General features: G+C 41.2%; 1 protein-coding gene across 7 annotated transcripts in view; it reads right to left on the bottom strand.

Moving 5' to 3' along the window:
• LMLN (leishmanolysin like peptidase) overlaps positions 1–12,252 on the bottom strand; it is a 138,771-nt gene that overhangs the window by 42,333 nt on the left and 84,186 nt on the right. For 4 of the 7 annotated variants that reach the window (XR_007155536.1, XR_007155538.1, XM_047874421.1 and 1 more), the window contains exon 17: positions 3,424–3,543. Coding sequence is in view for 2 of the 7 variants with exons in the window: in XM_047874421.1 (XP_047730377.1) it covers positions 3,424–3,543 (120 nt within the window). In the remaining 5 variants the exon portion in view is untranslated. Of the gene's footprint in view, positions 1–3,423; positions 3,544–7,903; positions 7,978–12,252 lie in introns of those variants that run through there. The other 3 variants (XR_007155540.1, XR_007155537.1, XR_007155539.1) reach the window with 3 other exon arrangements.

The raw sequence follows: 12,252 nt of genomic DNA, 5'->3' as shown, positions 1-12,252 counted from the left end.
CTGTATTCAGGCCAGCAAGGGCCCATCTGCCCCTCATGTCTGAGACTGCCAAGTCCCCTTGTCCTGGTCCTCATATTATTTATTTTTTTAATGTTTTTTAAAATATTTTATTATTTATTTTTGAGAGACAGAGCACAAGTCGGGGAGGAGCAGAGAGAGAGGGAGACACAGAATCCAAAGCAGGCTCCAGGCTCTGAGTTGTTAGCACAGAGCCTGATGTGGGGCTCAAACTCACAAACTACAAGATCATGACCTGAGCCAAAGTCAGATGCTTAACCAACTGAGCCACCCTGGTGCCCCATCTTTTTTTTTTTTCAATGTTTATTTATTTATTTTGAGAGAGAGTGAATGGGGAAGAGGCAGAGAAAGAAGGAGAGAGAAAATCCCAAGCAGGCTCCATGCTGCTAGTGCAGAGACCAACACGGGGCTCGAACCCAGAAAACACAAAGTATGAGATCATGACCTGAGCCGAAACCAAGGGTTGGATGCTTAACTGACTGAGCCACCCAGCTGCCCCATGGTCCTGATTCTTAACAGCAGAAGGGCCATTTAAAAGATAAACCTCTGTCTTGCTAATATCGCTTACCCTGGTTAGAAGAAAAGGAATGACCCAAACAGTCTGAAACTGGGGCCCTCTAGGCTGAAAATGAAAGTGCTAGGTACACTAAAGAAGTATATTATTATTTAAGGCAATATTATGAGTTCAGGTCTCTGGTTGGCCCATAGGGGAATTAATAAACTCTTCTTTGCCATCAGCAGCCTTCAGATTTCATGTTACAGGTGCTGGGAAACCAGGTTTCAAATACATTCAAAGTGGATAGCACATGATTCCAGTGGGCCTAGGGTCATTCAACAGAGGTGCTGGTATGTACACATTTGAGGCTTAGCAAGCTGTTTCCCTAAGATTCTTAGAGCAATTGAGAATTTCTTTTTGTCGAAATCCTCCTCCTCCTGGCAGGAATGAGAATGGAAAGAGCAAGTAGATGAGACAGGGACAGAGAACTCCAAATGACTGCACCCACCCCATGGCACAAACTCTAATCCTCAAAATTTCCTTATGTTCAGCAGAAATGCATTTTGGATTGAGTCTGCACTTTGAAGCCCACAGAGAAAGGACCTTCTTTTCCCAATGACAACCCTTTCTGAAGGAGAAAAAAATCCCCATTTCCTTTACATATATGTGTGTGTTCATTCTACAATGCCACTTTCCAGGCCTCCATCATCCTGATCATCCTGCTCTGACTTATTCAAGTTTGCCAAAATACTTTTTAAAATATGGCACCAAGAATTGAAAGATTATTTCCTCAGGGTAGTTAATGCTGCATACATAAAGTCTGAACAAGGCAGGAGGAGACAAGAAATGGAAGTGATTTTAAGGAAGTGAGCTTGAGGACTGGAAAGATGTTATTGAAAAACTGCACATAGTGGTTCAGATGTAAGATAATTTGGGGGTGGCTATGTTTCCTGGTGGAAACAGGAAAAATAGTCCTGAAGGGAGAAGAGATTAGGACTGGAGGTATAAAGAGTCTTCAGCCTAGATTAGCTCAGTAGGAGCTAATCCAATGAAGAAGGGGAAAACTCCCATTTGTGGATGACAAGGATAATGAGGCTGTGCCAGACATTTTCCCAGGGTTAATGCCATCTAGTCTGCACAATTTTGTCAGGAATCAGCCATCATGAGGGAGAGTGAGGCTGATAAAACCTAAGTAACTTTCCCAGGGCCACTCAACCACTAAGTGAAAGAGCTGGGACTCCAACTTGGGTGAGTTGTCAGGGAGTGTGATGACAGCCTCAAGAACTTGTTCCCAAACCAAAGGAGTCAAGTATGAATTGCTGACGAGCACAAGTGCATGAAGGTTTCCTAGGTGGTCTGTGGACTAAGTACAGATTTAGTGCTTATGAAATAATAAAGTCTACAGTTTTCTGGGAGGCTGGGTAGCACAGAGCTTAATGGTTAGGAATACAGGCTGTAAAGAGACCTGGCTTCAAATCATAGCTTTGCCCTTTGTGTATTGTGCATTCATGGGAAAATTTCTCTACTTTTCTACCTCTAGTTTCTTTGTCTATAAAAGGCTATGAATAATACCAACTTTGTAGCATTGTTACAAGGACTAAATGAGATCTAGCTTGTAATGGATATTTTCATATATCTCTGTAAGTAAAATATATATAAAGAGTATATATGAGAAATGCTTACATCATAAGCATTCAACAAAAGATAGTTATTTCTATGTAAATTATTCATTTGTCCTTGGCACTCAACATTGAGCCCCTTTTTATTTTAATTTTTCTTAATGTTTACTTTTTTAAACAATTTTTTAACATTTATTCAGTTTTGAGAGGGGGCAGGGGCAGAGAGAGGGAGACACAGAATTCAAAACAGGCTCCAGGCTCAGACCTGTCAGCACAGAGCCTGACTCAGGGCTTAAACTCACAAACCGTGAGATCATGACCTAAGCCGAAGTTGGTAGCTTAACTGACTGAGCCCCCCAGGCATCCTAAGCCCCTTTATAAAATGGAGAACGAGGGGTGTCGGGGTGGCTCAGTCAGTTAAGCATCCAACTCTTGATTTCTGCTCGGGTCATGATCTGATGGTTTGTAGGGTGAGCCCTGCGTTGGGCTCTGCGCTGACAGTCTGGAGCCTGCTTGGGATTCTCTCTGCACCTCCTCTCTGCCCCTCCCACATGCTCTCTCTCTCTAAATAAATAAATAAATAAACTTAAGAAAAATTAAAATGGAAGGTAGCCTGGGTGGCTCAGTCAGTTAAGCGTCTGACTTCAGCTCAAGTCATGATCTCGCGGTTTGTGAGTTCAAGCCCCGAGTCAGGCTCCGTGCTGACAGCTTGGAGCCCGGAGCCAGCTTCTGATTCTGTGTCCCCCTCTCTCTCTCTCTGCCCCCCCACCGGTCATGCTCTGTCTCTGTCTCAAAAATAAATAAACATTAAAAAACAAAAAAGAAAGAAAAATTAAAATGGAGAATGAGGGGTGCCTGGGTGGCTTAGTCAGTTGAGTATCTGACTCGATTTTGGCTCAGGTCATGATTCCAGGGTTGTAGCAGTAACCTCTGTGTTGGGCTCCATGCTGAATGTAGAGCTTGCTTGAGATCTCTCTCTTTCTACCCCTCTCCCCTGCTCACACTCTCTCTCTAAAATATAAATAAATAAATAAATAAATAAATAAATAAATAAATAAATAAATAAATTAAGATTAATTAAAAAATAAAAAATAAAATGGAGAATGAGTGTGGTAGATTATAATGTGTCACCTTGGCTTAGCTTGAGCTACTTTCCCCAAAATTCCCTTCTGTGTGTGTTAGAAGATCCATGAGAGATTCTTGTGGCAGAGATCCTAGAGACTGAGGGCAGAAGTGAAGTAACAGCCATTTTTGTAGCTTACACACATTGTCATCTATTGGCTGGCTCACCTTGCTGCTGTGAAGATGCAGTCAGGCCTACGACTGCTCCAGCTTCCTGAGTCCTCCTCCAGCATCTCCGGCTCCTGGGCCAGGTGTGTGTGTTTAGCTCTCTGATAAGGGTCCCAGCTTCTGCAGGATGATAACACCGTCAAGGTTGGAGGCAACAAAGACTGTCACGGTTTTATTTCATTTTTAGGGTCCAGCTTGTGCTTGCTCTCTTCTACCTTAGATTGGGCTTCTCTTCCCCACTGCCTGCCTGCTGACTATATTTATCTCCTAGTTAGGGTTGCCAGATTTAGCAAATAAAAATATAGGATGCTCAGTCAAATTAATTTCAGATAAGCAACAAACAATTTTTTAGTGTATATTTATCTGTAATTCACATCTGACTGGGCATTCTGTTTTTGTTTGTTTGTTTGTTTGTTTGCTAATTCTGGCAACCCTAAGAGCAGAAGAGTAAGTGATTAGAGAAAGAGGATTGCTGGGCAGAATCCCACTGAGGATAGTGACCGAGTTTACAATTACACCATTTAATACCCAGCTGTGTGCTTTTCTCCAGCAGGGCTCAGCTGCCCAGGTGCAGGTAAGGCCTAGATAATTAAGTTCATTCAGAGTTAGGACTTTTATCAGGTGGATGTTGGTAAAAAGCACAAGACAGTTTAGGGCAGAAGTTTGCAAACTTGAGTTTGCCACAGCATCACTCAGAAGACTTTGTCAGAACACAGATTGCAGGGTTCCACCCCTGAAGTTTCTGATTCAGTTGGTCTGAGGTAGGACCCAAGAATGCGCACTTCTAATGAGTGCTGCTGGTCTAGGGACCACACCTTAAGACCCACTGGAGTAGAATGAAATGGGAGACCATGAGACCTAAAAGTAGATAAAGGGAGGGAAGGACAATGGAGGGGCTGATGGGCAGAGTGTATTCCTGGTCTTCACTGTGGGCAGAAGACTGGCGACTTTGGAGGGGTTGTTTGTTCCACCTCCTTCAGTCTATTCTTTGCTGTCTTCTAAATTTGACTATATATGTACTATCTCTGTCCTTCCTCTGACACTGGCATCTGCCTCCTTTTTAACCAGGGAATTTTTGAGAACTCTGGTGTCATGACCCTGGTGTCCAGTGTGATCTATGAGAAGCTGGGCATTAAAACAAATGCACTGATGGAGGCAACATCACCATAGGGATGCAGAAGTGAAGAGCACAAGGTAACAAGATCCCACACAGAGACCTGCAGGAAGAGAGGATGAGAGAGGAAAGACAATGGAGGGGGGAGGGGTGAAGGAGGACATGGAAAAGAGAGAGCACGATGCACAAGAAACAGAATGCACGAAGAGAAAAGCAAAACCGAAACAAAGAAAACTGCACAGAGGAAAGAGAAGTACAAATATACAAAGGTTTGGAAAGCGAAGGGGCTAACTGCCTCAGAGAGTTATCTCAGAGGGACTGAGTGATGAAGGAGAACAATGAGGCATAAAGAGCCACAGGAAAGACGAATATAATCTTGTCATCTAAACTGTATGAATATAATCTTGTCATCTAAACTGTGTGTTCTGGGACTGTTTGATCATGTTTCATGTACTCATCCTATATCCTACTTAAAAGTACACTATAGAGAACAAAATCCCCAAGTTGAGGGGATATGAGTGTATGGGTGCAGGTGTGTCATTTTTTTATTCTGTGCTTTATTACTCATGCTGTTTTCCTTTTGCATGTCTCATGTACAATGGTCTGGCAAGATAGTGAGGACCATCACCAACATCAACATCATCATCGGAATCACACAATACTGACAATAATAGCTATTATATGCCAGACACTATACTGTTTTACATATATTATCCCAATCAGTCCTTCTTTCCTTTCACAAACCCATGAGATTGGAAAATCAGCCTCCTCTTTCAGATGAGGGTATTTGCCAATAATGGGATGTGAAGCCAAGTCTCCTCCCTACATCCTCCCACCTACCCAACACTAACAGTCCAGGCCTCTTTTATGATTACATTTCTAAAACCAGGGAGGAACACTTCCACTTGGAGGCATAAGGGAAGGCTGGTCTGGAATGCCAGGATATGTGAGGTTGAGGAAAGGGGAGGAGAAGGAGAAGTGCAAATTGTTAATCTTACCTCAAATTTACTCTGATTTTCCACATTCTTCTCTAGGGTGTAGAAATGAGAAGCAGGGGAAGACCTTTAAAGAACTGTTCAAACCCCCTACTTTGAAATCACTGTGATAGAAAATGTGGCACGGTGGATAGAGCTCTGTGGGGTACAGAAGGTACAGCAAGGGGATACTGGAGTGATTGGGGCCAGGGCTGAGTCGCTCCCAAAAAAGGGAATCTCTAAAAGCCAATGTCAATGATAGGCTAAGGGTTTCCATTCCTAACACACATAATGCACTTACTTTCATATCAGTAAGAAAAAAGGCAAATACCTCTTGTGGAAAAATGGCCAAAATTGAATGTGCATGTCAAAAGAAGAAATACAGGTGACTAATCAACATGTGGGAAAAAAAAGGTCAACTTTATAAGCAACCAAAAAATGCCAATCAATACAGCAAATCCCCTATTGTTCCAAAAAATTTTTTAGATAACATTCACTTTTGGTGATTGTGTGGAGAAATGAGTAATTTACTCCACTAGAGGGCAATTCACCTGTATGTATTCACGTTTACTTTTACTTTTTATTTTTTACTGATGTAAAATAGACATAACATAAAATTTACCATTCAACTATTTTAAGTATAAAGTTCAGTGGCATTAAGCACATTCACATTGTTGTGCAACCATCACCATCATCCATTTCGAGAACCTCTTTTACCATCTCAAACTGAAACTTTGTACCCATTAAATAATAACTCTCCATTCCCCCTGTATTCACATTTTAATATGATTTATGATTACCATACCATACCAGGGAGCAGAGAAGGAGAAGCCTGAATCCTACACTAAGGTGTGGAAGTCTAAAGGCCAGGGAAAGGCTTTCTGCAACAGGTGATGCCTGGGCTGAGACTTGAGATAGAATTTAATTTGCCAAGTGTGGGTGGATGGGGGGCAGTAAGGGCATGCTCCCTGCCCCGGTTCTAATAATGCTTCTAAGGGGCGCCTGGGTGGCTCAGTTGGTTAAGCGTCCAACTTCAGCTCAGGTCATGATCTTGTGGTTCATGAGTTCCAGCCCCACATCAGGCTCTGTGCTGACAGCTCAGAGCCTGGAGCCTACTTCAGATTCTGTGTCTCCCTCTCTCTCTGCCCTGCCCCACACTCATGCTCTCTTTCTCAAAAATAAATAAACGTTAAAAAAATAATTCTTCTAAGTATTTAACAATCACTATGCCCTTATTTACATATGTGCATATAGACAATTTTTGCATACAAATTTCTGAATGCACAAAACTCCCACAATTTGAATTAGGCTACAGGATGGAAAGTTCTTTTCTATTTTTTAAATTTTTTTTAGTTTCTTTAATGTATTTATTTGAGAGAAATAGAGACAGACAGACAGACAAAGCTTGAGCGGGGGAAGGGCAGAGAGAAAGGGAGAGAGAATCCCTAGCAGGCTCTGCACTGTCAGCACAGAGCCCAACGTAGGGCTCTAACTCACAAACTGTGAGATCATGACCTGACCCACAGTCAAGAGTCAGGCACTTAACTGACTGAGTCACCCAGGCTCCTCTCTTTGTAGTTTTGACCTGAGTTCCTTTTGTGATGGACATCCTTACCCTGAAGTTTTGCATATGAATTAGGCTCCATCATCTAGATTCACTCTTGTAGGGTTGGGAAGGCAGAGGTCATCTTTCAATGCCTGGCTATTTTCTGCAAGAAGTTTATAATGGAGATGCGGGGTGTTCTTCAGCAGCACTCTAGGACCTGGTCACTAGCACTGTGCATGACAGTCAGGAGAAAGTCACTGCAGCTGCAGTCAGAAAATCAGTTTCCTGATTCACCTTCCCTTCTTTGTGGAAGAGACAGCAGTTCTGATGGAGCCAAGTTCTACAGGGTTGTTCTGGAAGACATTCTTTTTTTTTTTTTTAATTTTTTTTTAATGCTTTTATTTATTTTTGAGAGAGAGAGAGAAAGTGGGAGAGGGCAGAGAGAGAGAGAGGGAGATGCAGAATCTGAAGCAGGCTCCAGGCTCTGAGCTGTCAGCACAGAGCTGGATGCAGGGCTCGAACTCATGAACTGTGAGATCATGACCTGAGCCGAAGTCCGACACTCAACTGACTGAGCCACCAAGGCACCCCATTCTGGAGACATTCTTTCAGGACCAGCACAAAGCCCCCTTCTCCAGCTTTTCCAAGTGTATTGTAAACACTCATCCTGTATGAAATCACTCTCAGCTTAAAAATGGATTCTGTTTCCTGTAACTGAACCCTAATAAATCTTTAACAAATATTTTCCCTACTTTAGAATGGTGGCTATTAACTCCATTGAAAGAAAGATAAAATTTTTTCAAGCTACAGTTTATAGAGAAGGACTCCTAGCCATAAATAACTTAACAAAGTCTTAAAGTCAGTAGTATTGGGACCCAGATCTCTCTGTTGCCAAAGCCTTTGCTCTTACTTACTACCACCTGTTAAAAAACAAAATTCAAATGAGTAAAATTGAGGATCTAATTGGCTTTATTAAGCAATTCATGAATCTGGCAGCATCCCATCTAACAAGTAGAGGAGAGTTCATAGGAAGGAAAATTATTAGCAGAAGAAAAGAAAGGACTGTATTAGGCAAACTGGCCTTCTGAAGGAGAAAGGCAGGTCTTATTATGCAGATTACCTCATCTTCCTTTGGGAGATAGAGAAGGCCTAGACAGCAGATTACCTAGTAGTGCTTTTTGGAAAATTCTTGACTGACCAGTTAAAACTTAACATTTCTGGGGGAGGTTGGAACTGCAATTAGGTTAGATATTAAGCTCTGGTTTAGTGACTTGGCCTAGCTCAAGAGGCACCATTTTTGCCCTGTGGTTTTCTTTTTAACACACCTTATGTTGACTCCCCAAAATTCACAAACATACTGATTCACACACAAAATCTTCTCTGTATTGGTGGATAGTGTATTCAAATTGTCTTTCTTGTTCATGTTTTCTTTGTCTCTGTCTTCCAGATATGCTGTCAGGGGAAGCCAGCTAGGCATTCAGAGCATGCATAAAGAATCACCCAGTACAGGGGTGGCTCAGTGGGTTGAGTGTCCAACTTCGGCTCAGGTCATGATCTCGCAGTTTGTGGGTTCGAGCCCCATGTCGGGCTCTGAGCTGTCAGCATAGAGCCTGGAGCCTGCTTCAGATTCTGCATCTCCCCCCCCACCTCCCTTCCCCGTTCATGCTCTGTCTCTCTCTCAAAAATAAATAAATATTTAAAAAATTAAAAAAAAAAAAAAAGAATCACCCAGTACACAGCAGTGGATAATTCACAGAGTTGGCCTTTAATCCAGTTTAACTACTAACACAGGGAGCCAAGGCAGAGCTGAAGCATACAGCCCCATAGGATTAGGCCAAGTTTTTTTGTTTTTTTGTTTTTTAATGTTTATTTATTTATTTTTGAGAGAGAGAGAGAAGTAGTGAGTGGGGGAGGGTCAGAGAGAGACAGGGAGACAGAATCCCAACCTCCACACTATCAGCACAGAGCCTGATGTGGGGCTTGAACCCACACCAAGAGATCATGACCTGAGCTGAAATCAGGAGTCAGACACTTAACTGAGTCACCCAGGTGCTCTAGGATTAGGACAACCTTAAAACCATACTGCTTTTCTGATGATGAGAAAGCATATGTGAACCTGGGAAAGAAGGGGGATAATTTCTGGGAAGAAGTGAATTTGGGGTTTTTATATTTGAACTCTTTTTTGGCATTGGGCCATCTTGCTTGCTTTTCTAGGGAAATGTCTTCTATGACCCTTCAAAAATCTGTTTCTGGGGCACCTGTGTGACTCAGCTGGTTAAGCATCTGACTCTTGATTTTGGCTCAGGTCATGATCTCACAGTTTGTAGGTTTCAACACCATTTTGGGCTCTGCGCGGACAATGCAGAGCCTGGTTGGGATTCTCTCCCTCTCTCTCTACCCCTCCCTTGCTCATTCTCTCTCTCTCTCTCTCTCTGTCTCTTTCTCTCTCTCCCCCCTCCCATCCTCCCTTAAGCTCTCTCTCCAAATAAATAAACTTAAAAAAAAAATCTGTTCCTATTGGTTTAATAAACGACACTAGAATTGAACTACTTGGAAAAAACTAAGTTAGAATACTTCCTCAGGCTAAGTGTCAAAATTAATTCCTGCTATATTAAAGGATAAAATCTAAAAATTAAAAGAACCAGAAAAAGATATAGTTGAACTGTTGAACTGGAAATAACATAAATGCCCATCAGTAGGGGAATAAATGATGCCATATTCATAATGAAGTGCCATAGAATCATTACAAACTATGAGGTAAATCTAAGTTTACAGACCTGGAAAGATGATTATGTTGAACCTGTAAGCAGTAAATATAAGATACTAAACAATATGAGTAGAGGAATACCATTTTTATTTTTAATAATTGTGTACTTAATCCTGTATTTATGTATATATATAATAGTAAAGTTTGAAAAGTGTTAGAAAAGAAACAAGCACCCCCAAATGGAGTATTTTGTACTAAATCCCATGTCAGCAAATCAGGCTTAAATCAACCTAATCTAATTGCAGTTTCAACCTCTCCCAGGACTGTAACCTTGAGCTAGTCAATCTGGAATTACCTGGTCAGCACTAGTGAGGTAATCTACCTGACAGATTCCCATCTTTCCCCAAAGCATAGTGACCTTGCCTGAAACTCTGTGCTAGACACTTCCTTTTCCACCCTGTTCTGCCTACAGAAGCCTTCCCTTTTATACAGCTTCTTGGAGCTCCTTTTTATTTGCTAGAGGGGATGTTGCCTGATTCATGAATCTTTGAATAAAGCCAATTAGATCTTCAAATTTACTCGGTTGGATTTTGTTTTTTTAACAGATATGTACCAACTGAGGACCTCTAGATTACCCCTGGGGATGGGGGGGGGGGGATAAAAATGGAAGGACCAGAGGAAGCAGGACCACTTTTACTTCTCTCTATAATATTTTTAAGAATGGTAGAACTAGGAATTATTTCTACTAATTGTGTTCAGTAATTAAAAAAAAAAAAACTGAGTCTTTTAAAAAAAAATTTTTTTAACGTTTATTTATTTTTGAGGAGAGAGAGACAGAGCATGAGCGGGGGAGGAGAAAGAAAGAGGGAGACACAGAATCTGAAACAGACTCCAGGCTCCGAGCTGTCAGCACAGAGCCTGAAATGGGGCTCAAACTCACGAACCATGAGATCATGACCTGAGCTGAAGTCGGATGCTTAACTGACTGAGCCACCAGGGTGCCCCTTCTCATATATAGTTTTAGCTATGTATATACAATATTTATAACTTTAAAAATCTAAATATTGTTATTAAAATTCGCCACAAACAGCTCAGCAATTAAGTCACAAAAGCTACGTTTGATCAATTTCACAAAGTGCTTGGTTCCACACCCCAGAACAGAATGGCTCCAAGTGCACAAGGTGAAGGCATGTCTGGGATATCCTCTCTTGAACTACATTCAAGTTATGAAGAATCCCACTCCATGACTACAGCTATAATCTACTTGGTGATACTGCACAGAGTGTGGTACTTGAATGTGCCAGGGTGGTCATGCAATGAGACTTCTGGCCCACAGCATAAAACAAAAGGGACTAGAATAATCTGTAGCCAGAAGAGCCTGCCCTGAATTGTTTTAGACTGCTCTCTTTCCTTCATAACTATCTGAGGAGAGCTCCTCCCTATAGCTTTACATAAGCCCTTTCCCCATTCTTTAAGTAGGAAAATTCTACTCTAGTTAAAGTAGAAACTGAATTATTTCATAATAAACATCTCATCTTCCCCAAATAGAGTGCATGCCTTGTTTGTGTTCTTCATCCAGGTTTTAAAAACTTGATAAGACAAGATGCAGATTAGTTTCCATTTTTATTAAAGTTTTTTTTTTTTACTAAGGAATACATTACACTTAAAGTTCAATAACACAAATAAAGATTAGTTCTTAAATCTTCTATTTCATTTATCAAAATGTAAACATAAAATAATTTACCACTTCTTCCCCAATCTTGACTGAACATAAAAAAAAAAAAAGGAGTCATATTTTCAGGTAAATTCTTTCTTCAGAATGAGTAGCAGAGACTTTATTAAACTATATTCATCTTCCTGGGCTGCAAGGACATGGCATGGATGACTAAGTGCTCACTATGCACTGGGTTTGCGGGTCTGTGACTGAAGTCCACCTCCTCCACCAGGACTGCTCAAGTGCCCTCAGAGATGGCCCTTCTCTCTCCATTCGGTGTCCAAGGACATGGACAGCGCTAAGGCCTTGAGCACGAGACACTGTGATGAACATGATGTGCAAACTGGCATACTCCAGGAGGCAGATCAGAGCCAGCAGTGACCTACCGAGTCTGGATGAGTGTTAGTCATAGAATATTAGAGCTAGAAAGATTCTGAGAAAGCAGCTAGTCATTTTACAGTTGGTCTCAATCAGTAAGTCTTCTAATATTGAGGAGAATATTGATAAAATTTTATGGAATACTCAGACATACTTATGTATCTTCCTAAGCCATTTAAACTTCATTAATTTGTTTCTCATCTTCAAATATTGATAAACTCTTAAGCCAACATACTAGGCTGAAACTAATTTCAAGCATAATATTTCATAACATTTGAAGAATGCCTATTTGGTTTTAACAAACATAAATATTCTTAAGAAATAAGTAAGGAAAAAGGATGCTCTTCAGGAGAATATTAGAGGGGTCTATATTAAGACAACCCTAACTGCTTGCCA

The sequence above is a fragment of the Prionailurus viverrinus genome, chromosome C2 (genome assembly GCF_022837055.1).
Source record: "Prionailurus viverrinus isolate Anna chromosome C2, UM_Priviv_1.0, whole genome shotgun sequence".
Classification (NCBI taxonomy): Eukaryota; Metazoa; Chordata; class Mammalia; order Carnivora; family Felidae; genus Prionailurus; species Prionailurus viverrinus.
The sequence above is the reverse complement of the archived record's forward strand: the minus strand, read 5'-3'. Positions and strand labels throughout refer to the sequence as shown.